At 45.4% G+C, this 25,752-nt stretch overlaps 1 protein-coding gene across 6 annotated transcripts in view; it reads right to left on the minus strand.

Moving 5' to 3' along the window:
- The window catches only part of RELN (reelin), a 1,155,521-nt gene that overhangs the window by 248,570 nt on the left and 881,199 nt on the right, over positions 1–25,752 (minus strand). For all 6 annotated transcript variants that reach the window (XM_056573506.1, XM_056573505.1, XM_056573507.1 and 3 more), the window contains one exon: positions 4,918–5,123. In XM_056573506.1, the coding sequence (XP_056429481.1) occupies positions 4,918–5,123 (206 nt within the window). The remainder of the gene's footprint in view (positions 1–4,917; positions 5,124–25,752) is intronic.

Raw genomic sequence — 25,752 nt, forward strand, 5'->3', positions numbered from 1 at the left:
AAGGTCACCGAGGAGAAGTCCTGAGCTTCACACCATCGAAAAGAAGACCGCCAAGTACGGTGGTAAATTCTTGCAGAGGAGGGCTTACGAGCCTTGAGCATGGTGTGAAAGACTGGGGAAGAGAACCCGCAGGCCCTCAAAACCGTGGTCTCAACCGCCACGCCGTCAAATACAGCGACTGCAAATTGGGGTGGCAAAGGGGACCCTGAGAGAGTAGGTCCGGGTGGGGCGGAAGGCGCAGAGGAGCGTCGTCCAGGAGCTTGACTACGTCGGTGTACCACGACCTTCGGGGCCCATTTGGAGCTACCAGAATGGCGGAGATGTCCTCTGCCTCGAGCTTCCTCAGCACCCTGGGAAGGAATGGAAGAGGAGGGAACAGATAAGGCAGGGCGATGCCCGCCCAAGGAGTCACTAGGGCATCCACGGCCAAAGCCTGAGGGTCCCGGACTTGGACACAAACTGAAGGATTTTCCGATTGTGCCGAAACGCGAAGAGATCCACGTCCGGAATGCCCCAGAGGCCGCAGAGCTGCGTGAAGACCTCCGGATGAAGAGACCACTCGCCGGGGCGGGCAAGGACCGACTGAGGAAGTCCGCTATTCAGATGAGCACTCCCGGAATGTGAATTGCCGAAAAGGCCGGAACCTTGTTCTCTGCCCAGGTGAGAATCTTGGTCACCTCGGCCATGGCTGCCGAGCTGCGAGTGCTGCCCTACCGATTTATGTACGCCACGGCCGTGGCGTTGTCCGACTGAATGCGGACAGGACAGGACTGAAGACGTGACTCCCAATGAAGAAGATAAAGAAGAATCGCCTGTAATTCCAATATGTTTACCGGAAGAATGGTCTCCGGAGGAGACCAGAGTCCCTGAACCGTACAATCCCTGAACACGCCGCCCCAGCCTGACAGGCTGGCATCCGCTGTAACAACCTGCCAGTGAAGGGGAAGAAAGGAGCAAAGCCACCAGAGCAGAGACTGATGGATCCTGAGAGGGAGAACAATCTGACGATCGAGGGACAGAGGAGACCTGTTCCATCGAGAGAGAATCGCCAGTTGAAGGGGGCGGTAATGAAAACTATAGTTGCCACCATCTGACCCAGGACTTCCATACAAGTGCGGATGGAGACTGATACCTGGGTCCGAAGGGAGCGGACCCCCGCCCGAAGCGCCAGACGTTTGTCCGGCTGAAGACAAATTCGGGCAGAGGCCGGGTCGAATCGAAATCCCAGAACGGTTAGAGACTGGGTAGGACAGAGGACTGACTTGCCCCGGTTGACCATCCACCCGAAGTGAATCAGAGTGGGGAGAGTGACGTCCAGATTCTCCAGAGTCTGGGCTCTGGTTGGAGCCTTGATGAGAAGGTCGTCCAAATAGGGTATCATCAAGATACCCCTCGACCGTAACAAGCCCATCACTGGCGCAAGGATCTTGTACAGACCCGAGGAGCCGTGACTAGACCAAAGGGGAGGGCTACGAATTGAAAATGCCCCTCCGGAACCGCAAGCAGAGGTACCGATGATGGCCCGGAAATATTGGCACATAGAGGTAGGCATCCCTGAAGTCCACCGATGAAGGAACTCCCCTTGTTCTAGGTACGCCACCACCGAGCGGAGAGATTCCATTCGGAAGTGGCGGGTGAGAAGGAGACGGTTGAGACGCTAGAGGAATTGTTCGCACAGAACTGTCCTTCTTGGGGACCACAAAAAGATTTGAATAGAAACCCCGAAAACGTTCCCCAGGAAGGGCGGGAACGATAACCCCCTGGAGAAGCAAAGACTGGGGAGCCACCCGAAATTGCTTTGCCAGAGGAGGAGACGGGGGGGGGGGGCGATATCGAAAAAAGCGATCCCTCGGAAGGGAGGCGAATTCGATCCGGTAACCGTTGGACACCACGTCCCTGACACAAGGGTCCTGAATGTGTGAGGTCCAGATGTCTCGGAAAAAACAAGAGACGACCTCCAACCCGAAAAGAAACCGCGGGTGGGGGCCTCACTTCATGCAGAAGTGGGTTTGCGGTTGCCCGGTTTGGGCGGTTGGAGTCCGACTTCCAAGACGGGCGTGCCTGGAACGAGGGAGCCTTCTTGTCCCGCGAGGGCACCTGCCCGGACCCTTTACTCGGGCCAGAGGTCCGAAAGGACCGAAAGGAAAAGGACTTCCTTTGGGAAGTAGGACGAGCCTTAGTTTGAGGTAACAAGGAACTCTTACCTCCCATTGCCTCAGAGATAATCTCATCAAGGCTTTTGCCAAAAAGACGGCCGCCCGTAAGGGGAATCTCAGTGAGAGACCTTTTGGAAGCGGCATCCGCATTCTAAGCTTTAAGCCGCATAGAGCGGCGGAGGGCCGCTAGGTGACCCACACCTAAAGATTCAACCTTCTTGTCCGCGGGATACATGAAGGCAGCGGTATCTGCCAGAGGCAGTGTAGTCGCCTTAGAGATCCGGGAGATTGGTGGATCCACAGAGGGAGGGGAAGCCACCTTAGCGACAAGGTCCTTGTCAAATGGATAACGTTTTTGAATTGTCTTGATTCCCGGGAATCTCATGTCTGGATGTTTCCATGCGGATTCCAGAATGTCATCAAAGTCAGCGAGAGAGCTGAACCTTTTAGGTGCTGGTTTAGTACGATGAAAGGATACTTCTGGATTGACATCCGAAGATCCTGGGTCCTCCAATGGAAAGGTGTCTCTTATGGCTGTCACCAATGAGTTCATCATAGCAATTGAGTCCGAGCAGTCCTCTAGGTCAGATGCCGGTTCGGAAGCCTCGTCCACTAGTTCACCAGGGGAATGTGAATGAGTAGAGGCAGTCTTGTAGGGGGGCAATCCAAACCGGGTACGCGGCTCTGGCGTGGCAGAGCGGCGACTCCGAGAACGTCCTCTAGAGGAGCGACGTTTGTGCCCAGATGATAGGGAGGGGCGAGACCCGCAAGGGGAACGCCCACGTCTATCCGAAAACCACAATGGAAGAGTCAGACGAGGCACCCCTAGCACGCTTGTGAGAGCGTGAGGTACGAGGGGACGAAGAGCGGGCCCTCTCAGAGGTCCTGCGCCGGGATGACCCCTTCAAAACGGACACCATTTCGCGGGAGGCCTCAGCCACCGAACGGGAGACTTGGTACAAGTCAGCCATACACTGGGTCAGGGAAGAAACCCAGGCTGGAGGAGCGGCTGAACCCGCCGGGACCGAAGGGGCATCAGGGGACACCAGGGGGTCTGGGGGAGCAGAGGTGCAGGCAGAGCAAGCGGGCTCAGCGGAGCCAGGCATCTTGGTATTACAGTGCTTCCAGGTATAGTAAGTCACTAAATTCCCAGGTTTCTGTTCAGAGGGATGAACAGCCCTGGGTACGGACATAATGGGGTAAAAAGTAGAAGACAGGCACTTTCTCACCCAGATCTGTGTCCCCTGTCAGCTGCAGTGAGGAGAAATTGCTCCGTGCAGCTAGCTAGACTCATAAGGCCAGCAAATAGGGAGGGAGGGGCGTGTCTGGCGCAAGGCACAAAGTAACTGACCCCTAAACACAGAAAATCGCGCCCACGGCGCTAATTGGGCGCTGCTTCGCGTCTGAGGGCTCCCCCTGGTCAGTGGGCGGAGCTACAAGCGTCGAGGAAGAATTGTCATGGCGCCCGCTCCTTGTCCCGAGCGCCCATCTGACTGTATATGCGCTCGAGGGACCAGAGCGGGCGGCCAGAGCTCAGAGTAAAACTGAGCCGGCGCTGAAGCGCCCGGCTCATAACAGCGCCGCGGCTGCAGCCGCGTATAAGGCGCTGTGAAGGGAGATATAAGCCGGCGCTGAGAGCGCTCAAGCTGAAAAGCGCCACGGCTGACAGCTGCATATGAGGCGCTAAGTAGTGTCCAAAAACACACACCCCACACACAATAAAGGAATTTTTGTAATATATGCCCCCTTAGTGTAACTGCTCCCCCAGCAAATGCAGCCCCAAAAACTGAGGTGGGCCAAAACAGGTGGTCTCCAGAGGTTGCGAGGCTGTACTGGAGAAAGGTACTTACCTCAGTCAGAAGAACTTACCTAATGGAGTCTTCAGTGAAGTCTTCAGCCAGCTTATGGTCCCTGCATCACGCCTGGCTGCTATGCGCGAGCGAGGCAAGCAGAGACATAGGGGGACTCGGACCCATGAGGTACCACCCAGGCGCTGACCGTTGGCGAGGGGGGGTTAACAGCGCATATACGCAATGTCTGTGCCCCCTTACTCGCAATGGGGAAACAGGGAACCACAGTCCCTGAGTCCCCACCTGAAACAGAAAGAAAAAGGAATAAAAAACTAACACGTCCCTATACTAGGAAAAAAAAAAAAAAAGACCTGGTCTGGATAGCCCAGGCCAGTCCACCTCCTTCAGACACTAAGCTTAAACTGACTAGCTCAGAGCCTGAAGGCGGGTATATCCTGCTGGGAGGAGTTGACTTTTTTCATTACCATAGTGTCTCACTTTCAAGATACACCCACGGTCTTGTGTCCCCTAATGGAGCCGATAGAGAAAGATAATTTTAACAAATATTTTACATATAACCATACCAGGAGCTAAATAAATTCAACACATGAGCAGCATTTTCTACAGCAGTGTTTCCCAACCAAGGTGCCTACAGCTGTTGCAAAACTACAATTTCCAGGACAGACAAAGGCTGTAATTTTTTGTAATTTTGCTGCAGTTGTAGTTGTAGTTTTGGGAGTTATAGTTTTGCAATAGCTGGAGGCACCCTGGTTGGGAAACACTGTTCTACAGTATCAAGATGACATATTACTTAGGATCAATGTGTGTATTATGTATTTCAGAAACCTTACACATTGCCATATTACCTACTCTAAAAAATATAAGAAAAACATAATTGCACAGTAATAATTTAAACATTGCTATTAAAGTATTTACTTCATAAATAAGAAGAACGAATGTCTGCTACTTACTTTGGTTTTGTGAAATCAGAGAAATACATTTCTGCCAGCAGAAGCCAATTAATACCGCCATTATTACTGTACTGCAATAACACTCCCTCTTCCCTACTATCTGCTTTATTACAGGATGGACTTTCTCCTCCAATTTGTATATAGAACTGCATGAAATCAACCCATGTGGTGTCCATGTCCCAGCTAACCAGCTGTCTCCTTCCATCCTAAAGAAGAAAAGCAAAAAATAATTCTTAATTAAATACACAAATGTATCAACCTAGAGCCTACAGAGAATGAAATAAAGGGAACCTGTCCCCAGGCTTTACCCTATATATAACTGGTACACGTTACACATCATACAATAAGTTATGACTGGATGTCCTCCTGGCTATTCATGATAATGTAAAAAAAACATTTTAAAAGTAGTTATATGAACTGTGGATCAGTACAATTATGGCAATATCATTTTGATATAGCTTTTAGTACGTGTAACTACTTCTTTTAGGATATCAAGGCTGGTTTCAGGGCTATATGAGGGCTTATATTTTGCAGAACCAATTGGACTTCGCAATGACAATTTTCATTTTACCATAAAATGCACGGTGAAGCAAAAAAATATTTTTTATAGGGAGAAATAAAATAAAAAATCCTGAATTTCGCAACTTTGTTTTTTTTGTTCTTATGAAGTACACTTTAAGGTAAAACTGACATGTTATCTTTATTCTGTTGGTAAATACGATTAAAATGATACCTAAATTAACATCGCTTTTCTATTATTGTACTGCATCTCTTTTCTATTATTGTACTACTTAAAAACAAAGGCAAACTTTTAAGGGGTTATCCAGGAAAAAACTTTTTTTTATATATCAACTGGCTCCAGAAAGTTAAACAGATTTGTAAATTACTTCTATTAAAAAATCTTAATCCTTTCAGTACTTATGAGCTTCTGAAGTTAAGGTTGTTCTTTTCTGTCTAAGTGCTCTCTGATAACAAGTGTCTCGGGAACCGCCCAGTTTAGAACGGGTTTGCTTTTGGGATTTGCTTCTAAACTGGGCGGTTCCCGAGACACGTGTCATAAGAGAGCACTTAGAAAGAAAAGAACAACCTTAACTTCAGAAGCTCATAAGTACTGAAAGGATTAAGATTTTTAATAGAAGTAATTTACAAATCTGTTTAACTTTCTGGAGCCAGTTGATATATAAAAAAAAGTTTTTTCCTGGATAACTCCTTTTACGGATGTTAAAAATTGGCCTATTCTGACCCCCTATAACTTTTTTCTTTGTACATACACGGCGCTGTATGATGCTCATTCTTTGCATCTTTGCACCATGATCTGTCGTTTTTGTCGGCACCATTTTGTTTTAATGGGACTTATTTATATATATATATATATATATATATATATATATATATATATATATTTTTTTTTTTTTTTTGTATTGTTCTTCAAAAAAAAATTCGGGGGGGGGGGGGGGGGGGGATCAGAGGGGGGCTTTTATATACACTTATTTGACCCAATTTAGGATCCCCTAGGGGACTTTTACGTGCCATCATTGGCAGAACACACTAAACAATTGGAGACCCTGTGTGCTGGTGGAGGGTAAGAGACTTCCAGCCGCCATTTGCTCTGCGATTACGCTGCAAGGGTCTGGTGAGCTCCCCAAACACACCGTTATTGGACATTTCTTTATAGATGCCGTGATCTGCATTGATCAGGGCATCTGAAGGGTTATGGCAGATATCAGCGTGATATGAAGTGAGCGCAGCTCCTGCGATTGCTTCATAGCCACTGTAAATGTATAACATGGTGCCTGTAGAAGCGTACCTGTAGCGCAAAACATTTACGAACGCATGTCTTTAAAGGGTTAAGTACATGCAGTCTACTCAGCATATTTAAATGCTGGTCTGGTCTGCATGTGCAGAAGTGTTGACTGCCTGGGACTTCCAGAATTCCCATACAGAAGGTTGTGAAAAGAGGTAAACAGGAATAGAAAAACAGAGCTGATTTCTTCCATAAACAGCATCACACCTGTCCTTAGGTTGTGTGTGGTATTACAACTTGTTGTGTGTGGCTCCATTCACATTAATGGAACTGAGTTGTAATACCACATACAAACTGAGAGCCACTTTACAACATTTTACCAATTTACCAATCATAAAACTAATTTACAATGTACATATAAAATTCACCTGCAAAAAGAGTTTAGCAACTGTGCATATAGTTCACTTATCTTCAAAGGTATTCCCATCTCTTCAATTCACCTTCTGGCCTACTCCGGCCTGTTTGAAACCATCGGAGGTGGTTGAGAAAGCAGCCAAGTAAGGGTGGGTTCACACTACGTTTTGTCCCATACGGGAGCGCATACAGCAGGAGGGAGCTAAAAGCTCGCGCTCCCGTATGTAACCGTATGCGCTCCCGTATGCCATTCACTTCAATGAGCCGACCGGAGTGAAACGTTCGGTCCGGTCGGCTCATTTTTGCGCCGTATGCGCTTTTACAACCGGACCTAAAACCGTGGTCAACCACGGTTTTAGGTCCGGTTGTAAAAGCGCATACGGCGCAAAAATGAGCCGACCGGACCGAACGTTTCACTCCGGTCGGCTCATTGAAGTGAATGGCATACGGGAGCGCATACGGTCACATACGGGAGCGCGAGGTTTTAGCTCCCTCCTGCCGTATGCGCTCCCGTATGGGACAAAACGTAGTGTGAACCCACCCTAACACAATTTGCATAACTACTACTGACTTTAATGAGAGTTGCACAAACGGCATAGCCCCATGAGCTATATAAAGATATAGATATATACATTCTGGGGGGAATTTATCCTTATAGTTTTCACTGTCTATATTGCACAATTCCGTTTTTTTGCTAGTTTTTTTTGCGCAATTTGAAAGTGGAATTCTAAATCACGGAATTCTAAATCACGGTGTGATGGACATCGATTTATCAACTGCGTCTTTTCTCTTTACACGCAAGAATTTTGCCCAAGTCCTGATTTTATTGCACAAATATACACCATCAAGGAGGACACTTAAAATGTTATAAAAATAAGTAAAGCAAGTCCAGCAATATGTAATACATATTTAGATTAGACTCCGATCTGTACAGACTGTAGATCTGTAGAACTGTGTAAAATTCAAACTCCTGCTGTTCTTGATGTTCTTGCACCTGTGTAATGTAACCAAGGTGACTGTACAGCTAAGAATATACCACTCACTGTATGTGCATCGAGGAAGAAGGAGGTACTGCTGTTAGGTCTATGTATATGTGTGATCATGTGTATGCAGCAGAGCTGAGTGTGTAACTATGTGTATGCAGCAAAGCTGAGTGTGTGATTGGGTGTATGCCGGAGAGCTGAGTGTGTGCGTGGTCATGCACACACATAATCACACATTATGGTATATGTACACAGTGTTTACCAACCAGGGTGCCTCCAGCTGTTGCAAAACTGCAACTCCCAGCATGCCAAGTTTTGCAACACTTGGAGGCATTCTGGTTGGTAAAACTGATATAGAGGTAAGGGGACAGATTGTTTAGCAAAATTATATATTTTTTAACCCCTTCAGGACACAGGGCGTATAGGTACGCCCTGATGTCCTGGTAGTTAAGGACACAGGGCATACCATCATTCAGCAGGCATCCCATGCAAACGCCTGGGGGGGCCTGAGACCAATTCAGATTGGTGATTTGCGGCGATTCCAGGCTGATCGGGTCTCTGGTGACCGATCGCCTGGAAAATAGGGATGATCCGAGCTGTCAGACAGCCCCGATCATCCTAAAGGAAAGGCGCGAGGTGGCAGGGGTGCATCTCCTCCTATCCCCTGCGACTGGCCGGTAAGGAGTGACCGGCGAATCGCAGAGCAGGTGCGGGGGTGACAATTAATTTCCCTTGCTCTGCCCACCCCAAGAAGTCCGAGCAGAGCAGGGAAAGATGGCGGCGACAACTGTGGGGCAAGCGTGGCGAGGGGACCGGCGGCAGTTACCTGAGATCACGCGGGGAAAAGTGGCAGGCAGCTGGGACAGGCGCAGGCAAGTGGATGCAGCGGCGGCAGGGTCAGATGCAGCAGTGAAGATCAACGTAAAGTGATCTTCACTTCTGCTTCTAGGTGTTTGAAATCTACAACTCCAAGCATGCCCAGACAGCCTTTTCTCCTCTAGTTGTTGCATAACAACTCTCAACATGCCCTTCGGCTGTCTGGACATGCTGGGAGTTGTAGTTTTGCAACAACTGGAGGCACACTGGTTGGGAAACATTGATTGTGTTACGCCAAGCGCTCCGGGTCCCTGCTCCTCTTCGGAGCGCTCACGGCGTCTCTCTCCCTCCAGCGCCCCGGTCAGACCCGCTGACCGGGAGCGCTGCACTGACATTGCCGGCGGGGATGCGATTCGCATAGCGGGACGCGCCAGCTCGCGAATCGCATCCCAAGTCACTTACCCGTCCCGGTCCCCGGCTGTCATGTGCTGGCGCGCGCGGCTCCGCTCTCTAGGGCGCGCGTGCGCCAGCTCTCTGAGACTTAAAGGGCCAGTGCACCAATGATTGGTGCCTGGCCCAATTAGCCTAATTAGCTTCCACCTGCTCCCTGGCTATATCACCTCACTTCCCCTGCACTCCCTTGCCGGATCTTGTTGCCTTGTGCCAGTGAAAGCGTTTAGTGTTGTCCAAGCCTGTGTTACCTGATCTCCTGCTATCCATTTTGACTACGAACCTTGCCGCCTGCCCCGACCTTCTGCTACATCTGACCTTGCCTCTGCCTAGTCCTTCTGTCCCACGCCTTCTCAGCAGTCAGCGAGGTTGAGCCGTTGCTAGTGGATACGACCTGGTTGCTACCGCCGCAGCAGGACAATCCCGCTTTGCGGCGGGCTCTGGTGAACACCAGTAGCCTCTTAGAACCGGTCCACCGGCACGGTCCACGCCAATCCCTCGCTGACACAGTGGATCCACAACCAGCTAGCCGAATCGTGACAGTAGATCCGGCCATGGATCCCGCTGAGGTGCCGCTGCCAAGTCTCGCTGACCTTACCACGGTGGTCGCTCAGCAATCGCAGCAAATTGCCCAACAAGGACAGCAGCTGTCGCAGTTGACCGCCACGTTACAGCAACTTCTGCCTCTGCTACAGCAGCAACCATCTCCTCCGCCAGCTCCTGCACCTCCTCCGCAGCGAGTGGCCGCTCCTAGCCTCCGCTTGTCCCTGCCGGACAAATTTGATGGGAACTCTAGACTTTGCCGTGGATTTTTGTCTCAATGTTCCCTGCATATGGAGATGTTGTCGGACCTATTTTCTACAGAACGGTCTAAGGTGGCGTTCGTAGTGAGCCTTCTTTCTGGAAAGGCCTTGTCTTGGGCCACACCGCTCTGGGACCGCAATGATCCTGCCACAGCCACAGTCCAGTCCTTCTTCGCTGAAGTCCGTAGTGTCTTCGAGGAACCAGCCCGAGCTTCTTCTGCCGAGACTGCCCTGCTGAACCTGTTCCAGGGTAATTCTTCAGTAGGCGAGTACGCCATCCAATTTCGTACTCTCGCTTCCGAATTATCTTGGAATAACGAGGCTCTCTGCGCGACCTTTAAAAAAGGCCTATCCAGTAACATCAAGGATGTGCTGGCCGCACGAGAGATTCCTGCCAACCTGCAAGAACTTATCCATTTGGCCACCCGCATTGACATGCGTTTTTCTGAGAGACACCAGGAGCTCCGCCAGGAAAAAGACCTAGATCTCTGGGCACCTCTCCCACAGTATCCTTTGCAATCTACGCCTGTGCCTCCCGCCGAGGAGGCCATGCAAGTGGATCGGTCTCGCCTGATCCAGGAAGAGAGGAATCGCCGTAGGGAAGAAAATCTTTGTCTGTACTGTGCCAGTACCGAACATTTCTTGGTGGATTGCCCTATTCGTCCTCCACGTCTAGGAAACGCACGCACGCACCCAGCTCACGTGGGTGTGGCGTCTCTTGGTTCGAAGTCTGCTTCTCCACGTCTCACGGTGCCCGTGCGGATTTCTCCTTCTGCCAACTCCTCCCTATCAGCCGTGGCCTGCTTGGACTCTGGTGCCTCTGGGAATTTTATTCTGGATTCTTTGGTGAATAAGTTCTGCATCCCGGTGACCCGTAGCCTCTTAGAACCGGTCCACCGGCACGGTCCACGCCAATCCCTCGCTGACACAGTGGATCCACAACCAGCTAGCCGAATCGTGACAGATTGTTACCTAACTCAGTGTTCTGCAACCAGTGTGCCTCCAACTGTTGCAAACTACAACTCCCAGCATGCACTGACAGACCGTACATGCTTGGAGTTATAGTTTTGCAACAGCTGGAGGCACACTGTTGGGAAACACTGAGTTAAGTAACAAACTCTCAGTGTTTTGCAATCAGTGTTCCTCCAGCTGTTGCATAACTACAACCCCCAGCATGCACCGACAGCCAAAAGGCATGCTGGAAGTTGTAGTTTTGCGACAGCTGGAGGTTTGCCTCCCCCTCAAGTGAATGTACAGGGTACATTCACATGGACGGGGGTTTATAGTGAGTTTCTCACTGCAAGTTTGAGCTGTGGCAAATTTTCTGCTGCAGCTCAAACTCCCAGCAGAAAACTTGTTGTAAACCCCAGTCTATGTGAATGTACCCTAAAAACACTAGACTACACTAACACAAAATAAAAAGTAAAACACTACATATACATATACCCCTACACAGTTACCTCTCTTATACCCCCCCCCCCCCAAATAAAAATGAAAAATGTATGGTACAGCACTGTTTCCAAAACAGAGCCTCCAGCTGTTGCAGAACAACAACTGTCCAGGCATGCTGGGAGCTTTGCAACAGCTGAAGGCACCCTGTTTGGGAAACCCTGCCGTAGGGTAATTTTGGTATCGGAGGCAAGTTTAATTCTTGCATCCGGGTCCGTCCCTATGCAAATCCCTAATTCAGGCCTCAAATGCACATGGCGTTCTCTCACTTTGGAGCCCTGTCGTATTTCAAGGCAACAGTTTAGGGCCACATATGGGTATTTCCGTACTCGGGAGAAATTTCTTACAAATTTTTTTTTTCTCCTTTCACCCCTTGTAAAAAGGTAAAAGGGTGGCTGATTGTTACAGCGGTTCTGTCATAAAAAAATAAAAATAAAAAAAACACCCACATTGGACCCCATTTTGGAAACTACACCCCTCACGGAACGTAACAAGGGGTATAGTGAACCTTAACACCCACAGGTGTTTGAAGAATTTTCGTTAATGTTGGACGTGAAAATTAAAATTTTTTATTTTTTCACTAAAATGCTGGTGTTATCCCAAATTTTTCGTTTTCACAAGGCATAATAGGAAAAAGGGAGAAATAACCATAAACCTCAAGGACAATATCAGATATACCGATACATGATCTATAAATGAACCGTGCTTCAAATGTATGATGAAAAAGTAATCTATATATATAAAACTCAATGGGGAACATGTATCATTAAGTGTCTATTGTAGACAAAGATCTACCCTTTACACTGCTTGTCTAATTTACACTCTTGCTCAAGATTTACTAAAGTTGTGCACGTCCTATGATAAATTTTGTGCAAGTATAGAAGCACCCCCCCTCGCTCTACCGCACACTTCACAGAGCTGTGGCATTTTCCCTGTACACTTCCGCTGTACACTGCTCACATAGCTAGAAGTACCGATGCAGCAGTGTGGTGTGTGCTAAACAAAACTCCGCACAATAGTAAAATCATAAATCTTTATAAAGTACACAGAGGGGGAGATTCTCCAAGAATTTTGCGCCAAAAAATAAAAATACATTTTTGAGTGAAAAGTCTCGACCACATTTTCACAGAGCTTTGTGCCGCGGTTTACACTGTTCTCGTCAGTTTTGTAAAAGTGGGCGTGTCCAAGTATATTGTCTGCTTTACATGATATTTTCAAAGGGATGAGAGTCCAGTTTACATCAAAAATTTCACACCAGCTTTTTGGTGGGTAGCTATGCGTAGCTGCGTCTGAAGTTTCGGAAACCTCAGGGCTTCCGAGACGGGGATGTGATGTCACGCCACGCCCCCTCCATTCATATCTATGGGAGGGGGCGTTGTGGCCGTTACGCTCCCTCCAATAGAAATGAAATGAAGCCTGGCGGTTTTCGAAACTTCAGACACAGCTAAGCATAGAATGGGGGCTGCTGCAGGGAGATCGCGGGGGGGGGGGGGGAGGGAGAGGTCCCAGCGGCGGGCCCCCCATGATCACACATCTTATCCCCTATCCATTCGATAGGGGATAAGATGTTTTTGCCTGGAATACCCCTTTAAGCTCAGAAATGTTTTATTTATACAGTTATCGCTTGTCTGGGCACTAGTAACCATGGAATATTTCGTTAGAAGTTTCCACCAGAATTTTCTTGGATGTAAAAGTTGGCACAAAAATCGACAATTTTGGCACAAAAATTACCGATTTTGGCACCAAACTTGGCAATTTTGGCGCCAAAAAAAAATCCAATATGGCTGCTACAAAAAAAATATTTAGGTGCAAATAAAAAACAAAAGTGGCACAAAAATAAATTTTCACATATTTTCAAAGCAGCAAAAGAGACCTTTGAAAATGTGAGGAGAAAAAAAAAGGTGTAAATAATATCGCTGGAACAGAAATTACAGTAGTTTTTGAGAATCTCCCCCAGAACGTCTGGGTTTAAAAAATATGTAATTTTGCGAGCAATCTGTCCCCTTACCTCTATATCAGTGTTTACCAACCAGAATGCCTCCAAGTGTTGCAAAACTTGGCATGCTGGGAGTTGCAGTTTTGCAAAAGCTGGAGGCACCCTGGTAGCAGAAATTAGTGTACGACATGGGTATGCAGCAGAGCTGAATGTGTGATTATGTGTAAGCATGACTATGCACACACTCAACTCTGCTACATACACCTGATCACACACTCAGCTCTGCTACATACACCTGATCACACACTCAGCTCTGCTACATACACACACTTACACACTCAGCTATGCTTCATACACACATTCACACACTGAGCTCTGCTACATACTCACAACCACACACTCAACTCTACTACATATACACACTCACACATATACATAGACCTAACAGCTGTACCTTCTTCTCCCTCCCTGCACATTACAGTGGTATATTCTTAGCTGTACATCACCATGGTAACACTACACATGTGCAATCTCCTGCTCTCATCAAGAACAGCAGGGAGTTTGAATTTTACACAGTGTGAAGTATGAACTGTGCCGGGAAGTATTTCACCCGCATTATAACCCGGTGTGTATCCCGGGTGAAGGCGGATCCCAAGTGCTCCATAAACATTGCTTTGTTTTTTAAAAGATACATGGAAAGATTTTAACCCCTTAAGGATGGGCTTTTTCCGTTTTTTAATTTTCAATTTTTCCTCCTTAACTTTAAAAAATCATAACTCTTTAAAATTTTTACCTAAAATTCTATATGTTGGCTTATTTTTTGCGACACTAATTCTTCTTTGTAATGACATTAGTTATTTTACCCAAAAATCTACGGTGAAACGGGAAAAAAAAATCAATGTGCGACAAAATTGATGAAAAAACACTATTTTGTAAGTTTTGGGGGCTTCCGTTTTTACGCAGTACATTTTTCGGCAAAAATGACACCTTATCTTTATTTTGTAGGTCCATACGGTTAAAATAATACCCTACTTGTATAGGTTTGAGTTTGTATCACTTCAGAAAAAAATCATGAATACATGCAGGAAAATTTATACGTTTAAAATGGTCATTTTCTGACCCCTATAACTTTTTTATTTTTCTGTGTTCAAGGTGCTATGAGGGCTCATTTTTTGCGTCGTGATCTGAAGTTTTTAAACGTACCATTTTTGTTCTGATCAGACTTTTTGATCACTTTTTTGTGGTATATAAAGTGATCAAAAATGCGCTATTTTGGACTTTGGAATTTTTTGCGCATACGCCATTGAACGTGCGGTTTAAAAAGTGGTATATTTTTATAATTCGGACATTTCCCATACAAGTCTATGGGAAATATATGTTACTGCATAACTTCCAAACGGCTGGAGATATTTCCATAATACTTGGTCACATGTTACTTATATGTCAACTTAAAATATAGGATAGTTAATTTAACCCTTAACTCCCACCCATTTGTAAGGGTCGGGGTTTTTGTTTAAAGTCCCATGCAAATCAATGGGAAATGTATGTTCCCACATAACTTCCGTACAGCTGGAGATATTTCAATAATACATGGTAAACATATTACTTATATGTCAAATAAAAAGATATGATAGTTAAATTAACCCTTATCTACACCCTTACATAAAAGATGGGTTTTTGTTTCAAGTCCCATGCGAGTATATGGAACTTCCAGTACCTTACTCCACAAGCTCCACTCTGCATCTCCTGGTGAATGTGTCAATCCGCCATGCAAGCCACACACCCATCTCACAAAGAGAGGAGGTCGGGATAGGAGGTTGAGATATGACAATTGGATATGAGGTCGGCATATGAGGTCAAGATAGGTCAGGATATGGGGTCGGGATAGGAGGACAGGATATGAGGACGGGATAGGAGGATGGAATAGGAGGATGGGATAGGAGGTCGAGATATGAGGTTGAGATATGAGGACGGGATAGGAGGACGGGATAGGAGGACGGGACAGGAGGAATGGACAGGAGGAAGGGACAGGAAGATGGAATAGGAGGTTGAGATATGAGGAAGGGATATGAGGATGGAATATGAGGTCAGGATATGGGACGGGATATGGGGACGGGATATGACAACAATATATGGGGATGGGATATGAAGTCAAAAGCTTTCTCCTTTGTTGATTTTCCTCCCCAACAAGGATGAGGAAGAAAAAACAGGGCAACGCCGGGTACTCAGCTAGTATTTCTTAAAATACATATAATATTAAAATTATGATAGTACGCCTCCTTTTACAGGGCCCTTGTGAGGAGGAAAGTATATGCAACAGAATATTAATAAACTGATAATGTTATTAAAATTAAAATAACACCACTGCAGAATTAAATTTTAATATCATTATCAATTTATTAATATTCTGTTGCATGTACTTACCTCCTCACAAGGGCCCTGTGAAAGGAGATGTACTATCATAATTTTAATATTATATGTATTTTAACCCCTTGGGGACGGAGCCCATTATGACCCTAAGGACGGGAGCATTTTTTTCAAATCTGACCTCTATCACTTTAACTACTTAAGGACCAGGGGTTTTACAGTTTTTGCACTTTCATTTTTTCCTCCTTACCTTTAAAAAATCATAACTCTTTCAATTTGGCACCTAAAAATCCATATGATGGCTTATTTTTTGTGCCACCAATTCTACTTTGTAATAACATCAGTCATTTTACCCAAAAATCTACTGCGAAATGGAAAAAAAATCATTGTGAGACAAAATTGAAAAAACACCCGCCATTTTGTAACTTTTGGGGGCTTCTGTTTCTACGCAGTAAATTTTTCGGTAAAAATGACACATTCCCTTTATTCTGTAGGTCCATTCGGTTAAAATGATACCCTATTTATATAGGTTTGGTTTTGTCGTACTTCTGAAAAAAATCATAACTACAAGCAGGAAAATGTATACGTTTAAAATTGTCATCTTCTGACCCCTGTAACTTTTTTTATTTTTCCGCATATGGGGCAGTATGAGGGCTCATTTTTTGCGCCGTGATCTGAAATTTTTAGTGGTACCATTTTTCTATTGATTGGACTTGTTGATCGCTTTTTATTCATTTTTTCATGATATAAAAAGTGACAAAAATACACAATTTTGGACTTTGGAATTTTTTTGCGCGTACGCCATTGATTGTGCGGTTTAGTTAATGATATATTTTTATAATTTGGACATTTCCGCACGTGGCGATACCACATATGTTTATTTTTATGTTTATTTACACAGTTTTTTTTTATGGGAAAAGGGAGGTGATTCAAACTTTTATAAGGGAAGGTGTTAAATGATCTTTATTCACTTTTTTTTTTTGCAATGTTATAGCTCCCATAGGGACCTATAACACTGCACACACTGATCTTTTACATTGATCACTGGTTTCTCATAGTAAACCAGTGAACAATGAATCTGCTGCTTGACTGCTCATGCCTGGATCTCAGGAACTGAGCAGTCATTCGGCGATCGGACACCAGGAGGCAAGGTAGGAGACCCTCCTCGTGTCCTACAGCTGTTCGGGACACCGCAATTTCGCAGCGGCGATCCCGAACAGCCCACTGAGCTAACCGGCAGTGATTTACTTTCACTTTAGACGCGGCATTCAAAGTTGATCAGTGCCGCGCGCTATTAGCCACTAACAACGGCCGGGACCCGTGGCTAATAGCACGCGGCACTGATCAACTTTGAATGCCGCGTCTAAAGTGAAAGTAAATCACTGCCGCTTAGCTCAGTGGGCTGTTCGGGATCGCCACGGCGAAATTGCGGTGTCCCAAACAGCTGAAGGACACGAGGAGGGTCTCCTACCTTGCCTCCTGGTGTCCAATCGCTGAATGACTGCTCAGTGCCTGAGATCCAGGCATGAGCAGTCAAGCAGCAGATTCATTGATCACTGGTTACTATGAGAAACCAGTGATCAATGTAAAAGTGTGTACAGTGCTATAGCCCCCTATGGGAGCTATAACATTGCAAAAAAAAAAGTGAATAAAGATCATTTAACACCTCCCCTTATAAAAGTTTGAATCACCCCCCTTTTCCCATTAAAAAAAAAAACGTTGTGGCCCCGTGGACGGAGGACGTGAGCGGGCGCGGGAAGAAGACCCCGGGAGCTGGGGACCTCGATCCCCGGCGTCAATGTTGGGATCGGGGCCCAAGGAGCAGCGGCGGCAGCGCGGGACTGACCTGTGTCCCGGAGCAGCAGCAGGAGGTGAGTGACAGCCTCCTGCTGTTGCTTAGCAACAGCTACCAGCATGCAAAAAGAGCATGCTGGGAGCTGTAGTTATGCAACAGCAGGAGGCAGATCACCACAACTCCCAGCATTCCCTTATGGGCATGCTGGGACTTATAGTTTTGCAACAGCTGGAGGCACATTTTTTCTATGGAAAAGTGTACCTTCAGCTGTTGTATAACTACAACTCCCAGCTTGCACAATCAGCTAAAGTGCATGCTGGGAGTTGTAGTGGTGCATCTGCTGGTTGCATAACTACAACTCCCAGCATGCCAGTTAGCTGTCGGTGACTGCTGAGAGTTGTAGTTTTGCAACAGCTGAAGGCACACTGAGTTAAGTAGCAAACCAGTGTGTCTCCAGCTTTTGCATAACTACAATCCCCAGCATCCCCAGCCAAAGTAGTATGCCTCCAGCTGTTGCATAACTACAAGACCCAGCATGCACTTCTGCTGTCCGTACATGCTGGGGGTTGTAGCTTTTGCAACAGCTGAAGGCACACTGGTTGCAAAACACTGAGTTTGTTACCAAACTCGGTGTTTCACAACCAGTGTGCCTCCAGCTGTTGCAAAACTACAACTCCCAGCATGCACTGATAGACCGTACATGCTGGGAGTTGTAGTTTTGCAACAGCTGGATGTTTCTCCCCCCCAATGTGAATGTACAGGGTACACTCACATGGGCGGAGGTTTACAGCAAGTATCCGGCTGCAAGTTTGAGGTGCGGCAAATTTTCTGCCGCAGCTCAAACTGCCAGCGAGAAACTACTGTGAACCCCCGCCCGTGCGATTGTACCCTAAAAACACTACACTAACAAAAAATAAAATAAAAAGTTAAAAAACACTACATATACACATACCCCTACACAGCCCCCTCCCCAATAAAAATGAAAAACTTCTGGTACGCCACTTTTTCCAAAACGGAGCCTCCAGCTGTTGCAAAACTACAACTCCCAGCATGCACTGATAGACCGTACATGCTGGGAGTTGTAGTTTTGCAACAGCTGGATGTTTCTCCGCCCCCAATGTGAACGTACAGGGTACACTCACATGGGCGGAGGTTTACAGTAAGTATCCGGCTGCAAGTTTGAGCTGCAGCAAATTTTATGCCACAGCTCAAACTGCCAGCGGGAAACTACTGTGAACCCCCGCCCGTGCGACTGTACCCTAAAAACACTACACTACACTAACAAAAAATAAAATAAAAAGTAAAAAACACTACATATACACATACCCCTACACAGCCCCCCTCCCCAATAAAAATGAAAAACGTCTGGTACGCCACTGTTTCCAAAATGGAGCCTCCAGCTGTTGCAAAACAACTACTCCCAGTATTGCCAGATAGCCACTGACTGTCTAGGCATGCTGGGAGTTTTACAAAAGCTGGAGGCACCCTGTTTGGGAATCACTGGCGTAGAATACCCCTATGTCCACCCCTATGCAAGTTCCTAATTTAGGCCTCAAATGCGCATGGCGCTCTCACTTTGGAGCCCTGTCATATTTCAAGGCAACAGTTTAGGGCCACATATGGGGTATCGCCGTACTCGGGAGAAATTGTGTTACAAATTTTGGGGGGTATTTTCTGCTATTACCCTTTTTAAAAATGTAAAATTTTTGGGAAAACAAGCATTAGGGTATAAAGGTTCACATTACCCCTTGTTACGTTCCCCGAGGGGTCTAGTTTCCAAAATGGTATGCCATGTGGTTTTTTTTTTTTTTGCTGTTCTGGCACCATAGGTGCTTCCTAAATGCGGCATGCCCCCAGAGCAAAATTTGCTTTCAAAAAGCCAAATATGACTCCATCTCTTCTGAGACCTGAAGTGCGAAAGCAGAGCAATTTTCACCCCCCACATGGGGTGTTTTCTGAATCGGGAGAAATTGGACTTCAAATTTTGGGGGGTATTTTCTGCTATTACCCTTTTTAAAAATGTAAAATTTTTGGGAATTTTAGGTAAAAGCTTTTTTTTTTTACATATGCAAAAGTTGTGAATCACCTGTGGGGTATTAAGGTTCACTTTACCCCTTGTTACGTTTCCCGAGGGGTCTAGTTTCCAAAATGGTATGCCATGTGTTTTTTTTTTTTTTGCTGTCCTGGCACCATAGGGTCTTCCTAAAGGTGACATGCCCCCCAAAAACCATTTGTCGCTCCTTCCCTTCTGAGCCCTCTACTGCGCCCGCTGAACAATTAACATAGACATATGAGGTATGTGCTTACTCGAGAGAAATTGGGTTTCAAATACAAGTAAAAATGTTCTCCTTTTTACCCGTTGCAAAAATTCAAAAATTGGGTCTACAAGAACATGCGAGTGTAAAAAAATGAAGATTTGGAATTTTCTCCTTCACTTTGCTGCTATTCCTGTGAAACACCTAAAGGGTTAATACACTTACTGAATGTCATTTTGAATAATTTGGGGGGTGTAGTTTTTATAATGGGGTCTTTTATGGGGTATTTCTAATATGAAGACCCTTCAAATCCACTTCAAAACTGAACTGGTCCCTGAAAAATTGTGTTCAAAAAAATTTGTGAAAAATTTCAAAATTGCTGCTGAACTTTGAAGCCCTCTGGTGTCTTCCAAAAGTAAAAACTAGTAAATTCTATGATGCAAACATAAAGTAGACATATTGTATATGTGCACCAAAATTTTTTTATTTTGAATATCCATTTTCCTTACAAGCAGAGAGCTTCAAAGTAAAAAAAAATGCAAAATTTTCATTTTTTTCATCAAATTTGGGGACTTTTCACCAAGAAAGGATGCAAGTTACCATAAAATTTTACCAATTAGTTAAAGTAGAATATGTCACGAAAAAACAATCTCAGAATCAGAATGATAACTAAAAGCATTCCAGAGTTATTAATGTTTAAAGTGACAGTGGTCAGATTTGCAAAAAACGCTCTGGTCCTTAAGGTGTAAAATGGCCTGGTCCTTAAGGGGTTAAGAGGTTAAGCTGTAATAACTCTGGGATGCTTTTACTTATAAATTTGATTCCGAGATGTTTTTTCGAGACATATTCTACTTTATGTTAGTGGTAAATTTTCGTCAATACTTTCTTGGTGAAAAGTTCCAAAATTTCAGGAAAAATTTGAAAATTTTGCATTTTTCTAATTTAGAAACTCTCTGCTTGTAAGGAAAAGGGACATGTCAAATAAATTACATATTGATCCATATATACAATATGTCTACTTTTTATTTGCATCATAAAGTTGACATGTTTTTGAAGACATCAGAGGGCTTCAAAGTATAGCAGCAGTTTTTCAATTTCTCACGAAAATTTCAAAATCTTAATTTTTCAGGGACCAGTTAAGTTTAGCAGTGAATTTGAGGTCCTTTATGTTGGAAATCCCCTATGATTGGGGGATATTTATCATAACCTGTGCAGTGAAAAGTTGCCCAGTTGCCCATAGCAACCAATCAGATCGCTTCTTTCATTTTGAAAAGGTCTCTAAAAAATGAAAGAAGCGATCCGATTGGTTGCTATGGGCAACTGGGGAATTTTTCCTCTACACAGGTTTTGATAAATCTCCCCCATTGACCCCATTATGAAAACTGCACCCCTCAAAGTATTCAAAATGACATTCAAAAGTATGTTAAAGGGGTACTTCGGTGAAAACCTTTTTTCTTTTAAATCAACTGGTGGCAGAAAGTTAAACATATTTGTAAATTACTTCTATTAAAAAATCTTAATCCTTCCAGTACTCATTAGCTGCTGAAAGCAACAGAGGAAATTCCTTTCTTTTTGGAACACTGATGACATCACGAGCACAGTGCTCTCTGCTGACATCTCTGTCCATTTTAGCAACCATGCATATCAGATGTATGCTAAGGGCAGCATGGTGGCTCAGTGGTTAGCACTAGAGATGAGCGAACTTACAGTAAATTCGATTCATCACGAACTTCTCGGCTCGGCAGTTGATGACTTTTCCTGCATAAATTAGTTCAGCTTTCAGGTGCTCCGGTGGGCTGGAAAAGGTGGAGACTCTTTCCTAGGAATGTATCCACCTTTTCCAGCCCACCGGAACACCTGAAAGCTGAACTAATTTACGCAGGATAAGTCATAAACTGCCGAGCCGAGAAGTTTGTGACGAATCGAATTTACTGTAAGTTCGCTCATCTCTAGTTAGCACTGCTGCCTTGAGGTGCTGGGTACTTGGGTTCAAATCCCACTAAGGACAACAATAAATAAAGCGTTATTATTATTATAATATAGTTCAAGCAAAGAAAAGCTTAGGCACAGCAGGTGTAATGAGTTACTCGGGAGATAGCCTCAGTGTCGGAGTCTGTGGGTGGCGGGGTGCTGACTCTATATAGAAACCATGCAGTACGCAGATAATTCAATCACAAGAAGAAATGAATAGAGTCGCAACTCACCGCACTGTAAAACTTCAGGCTTTAACCCCTTAAGGACACATGACGTTCTCATACGTCTCCATTTCCGAGTCCTTAAGGACACATGACGTATGAGAACGTCATGTGTTTTACTGGCCCCCCGCAACCATCTGGAGCGGAGCCGGCATCGGGGCATATCGCCCAGGGGGGTCATGATGACCCCCCATGTCGGCGATGGCCGCAGATCGCTGGACAATTCAATCCAGTGATCTGCGGCGGATTCCGGGTCAATCGGGTCTCCAGTGACCCGGTGACCCGGAATTATTGGCTGATCGGGGCCGTCAGAGACGGCCCCGAACAGCCAGAGCCAGCAGGGGTGAGGTGGCACTGGTGCCACCTCACGATCGCCCTGATTCGTCGGCCGGATTAACGGCCGACCAATCAGGGCGCCTGCTGCGGGTGTCACTCCCGCAACCCGCTCCGCCCCTCTTCCGGAGGACGTGAGCGGGTGCGGGACGTGCACCCCGGGTGCTGGGGCCCCCGATCCCCGGTGTCCCTGTTGGGATCGGGGCCCCTGGAGCAGTGGCGGCGGCGGCGGCGGTGACAACGAGGGACTGACCTGATGCGGCTGGATCGTTGGAGGTGAGTGACAGCCTCCTGCTGTTGCTTAGCAACAGCTCCCACCATGCAAAAAGGGCATGCTGGGAGCTGTAGTTATGCAACAGCAGGAGGCAGACCACCACAACTCCCAGCATTTCCTTATGGGCATGCTGGGACTTGTAGTTTTGCAACAGCTGGAGGCACATTCTTTCTATGGAAAAGTGTACCTTCAGCTGTTGTATAACTACAACTCCCAGCTTGCACAATCAGCTAAAGTGCATGCTGGGAGTTGTAGTGGTGCATCTGGAGGTTGCATAACTACAACTCCCAGCATGCCCGTTGGCTGTCTGACTGCTGAGAGTTGTAGTTTTGCAACAGCTGAAGGCACACTGAGTTAGGTAGCAAACCAGTGTGTCTCCAGCTGTTGCATAACTACAATCCCCAGCATCCCCAGCCAAAGTAGTATGCCTCCAGCTGTAGCATAACTACAAGACCCAGCATGCCCTTCCGCTGTCCGTACATGCTGGGGGTTGTAGCTTTTGCAACAGCTGAAGGCACACTGGTTGCAAAACACTGAGTTTGTTACCAAACTCGGTGTTTCACAACCAGTGTGCCTCCAGCTGTTGCAAAACTACAACTCCCAGCATGCACTGATAGACCGTACATGCTGGGAGTTGTAGTTTTGCAACAGCTGGATGTTCCCCCCCCCAATGTACAGGGTACACTCACATGGGCAGAGGATTACAGTAAGTATCCGGCTGCAAGTTTGAGTTGCGGCAAATTTTCTGTTGTGAACCCCCGCCCGTGCGACTGTACCCTAAAAACACTAGACTACACTAACACAAAATAAAATAAAAAGTAAAAAACACTACATATACACATACCCCTATACAACCCCCCTCCCCTCCCCAATAAAAATGACAAACGTCTGGTACGCCACTGTTTCCAAAACGGAGCCTCCAGCTGTTGCAAAACAACTACTCCCAGTATTGCCAGATAGCCGTTGACTGTCTAGGCATGCTGGGACTTTTACAACAGCTGGAGGCACCCTTTTTGGGAATCACTGGCGTAGAATACCCGTATGTCCACCCCTATGCAAGTCCCTAATTTAGGCCTCAAATGCGCATGGCGCTCTCACTTTGGAGCCCTGTCGTATTTCAAGGCAACAGTTTAGGGTCACATATGGGGTATGCCCCCAGAGCTAAATTTGCTTTCAAAAAGCCAAATGTGACTCCTTCTCTTCTGAGACCTGTAGTGCGCCAGCAGAGCACTTTTCACCCCCATATGGGGTGTTTTCTGTATCGGGAGAAATTGGGCTTCAAATTTTGGGGGGTATTTTGTGCTATTACCCTTTTTAAAAATGTAAAATTTTTGGGAAAGCAAGCATTTTTGGTAAAAAATATATATATATTTTTTTACATATGCAAAAGTCGTGAATCACCTGTGGGGTATTAAGGTTCACTTTACCCCTTGTTACGTTCCCTGAGGGGTCTAGTTTCCAAAATGGTATGCCATGTGTTTTTTTTTTTGCTGTTCTGGCACCATAGGGGCTTCCTAAATGCGGCATGCCCCCAGAGCAAAATTTGCTTTCAAAATGCCAAATGTGACTCCTTCTCTTCTGAGACCTGAAGTGCGCCAGCAGAGCAATTTTCACCCCCACATGGGGTGTTTTCTGAATAGGGAGAATTTGGACTTCAAATTTTGGGGGGTATTTTCTGCTATTACCCTTTTTAAAAATGTAAAAATTTTGGGAAACCAAGCATTTTAGGTAAAAATTTTTTTTTTTTACCATATGCAAAAGTCGTGAATCACCTGTGGGGTATTATGGTTCACTTTAACCCTTGTTACGTTTCCCGAGGGGTCTAGTTTCCAAAATGGTATGCCATGTGTTTTTTTTTTGCTGTCCTGGCACCATAGGGGCTTCCTAAAGGTGACATGCCCCCCAAAAACCATTTGTCGCTCCTTCCCTTCTGAGCCCTCTACTGCGCCCGCTGAACAATTAACATAGACATATGAGGTATGTGCTTACTCGAGATAAATTGGGTTTCAAATACAAGTAAAATTTTTCTCCTTTTTACCCCTTGCAAAAATTCAAAAATTGGGTCTACAAGAACATGCGAGTGTAAAAAAATGAAGATTTGGAATTTTCTCCTTCACTTTGCTGCTATTCCTGTGAAACACCTAAAGGATTAATACACTTACTGAATGTCATTTTGAATACTTTGGGGGGTGCAGTTTTTATAATGGGGTCATTTGTGGGGTATTTCTAATATGAAGACCCTTAAAATCCACTTCAAAACTGAAATGGTCCCTGAAAAATAGTGAGTTTGAAAATTTAGTGAAAAATTTCAAAATTGCTGCTGAACTTTGAAGCCCTCTGGTGTCTTCCAAAAGTAAAAACTCATAAATTTTATGATGCAAACATAAAGTAGACATATTGTATATGTGAACCCAAAAACAAATATTTTGAATATCCATTTTCCTTACAAGCAGAGAGCTTCAAAGTTAGAAAAATGCAAAATTTTCATTTTTTTCATCAAATTTGGGGATTTTTCACCAAGAAAGGATGCAAGTTACCATAAAATTTTACCACTAAGTTAAAGTAGAATATGTCATGAAAAAACAATCTCTGAATCAGAATGATAACTAAAAGCATTCCAGAGTTATTAATGTTTAAAGTGACAGTGGTCAGATTTGCAAAAAACGCTCTGGTCCTTAACCCCTTAAGGACCGGAGGTTTTTCCGTTTTTGCATTTTCGTTTTTTGCTCCTTGCCTTTAAAAAATCATAACTCTTTCAAATTTACACCTAAAAATCCATATGATGGCTTATTTTTTGCGCCACCAATTCTACTTTGTAATGACGTCAGTCATTTTGCCCAAAAATCTATGGTGAAGCGGGAAAAAAAATCATTGTGCGACAAAATTGAAAAAAAAAACGCTGTTTTGTAACTTTTGGGGGCTTCCGTTTCTACGTAGTACATTTTTCGGTAAAAATGACACCTGATATGTATTCTGTAGGTCCATACGATTAAAATGATACCCTACTTATATAGGTTTGAT

The sequence above is a fragment of the Hyla sarda genome, chromosome 4, assembly GCF_029499605.1.
Source record: "Hyla sarda isolate aHylSar1 chromosome 4, aHylSar1.hap1, whole genome shotgun sequence".
Classification (NCBI taxonomy): domain Eukaryota; kingdom Metazoa; phylum Chordata; class Amphibia; order Anura; family Hylidae; genus Hyla; species Hyla sarda.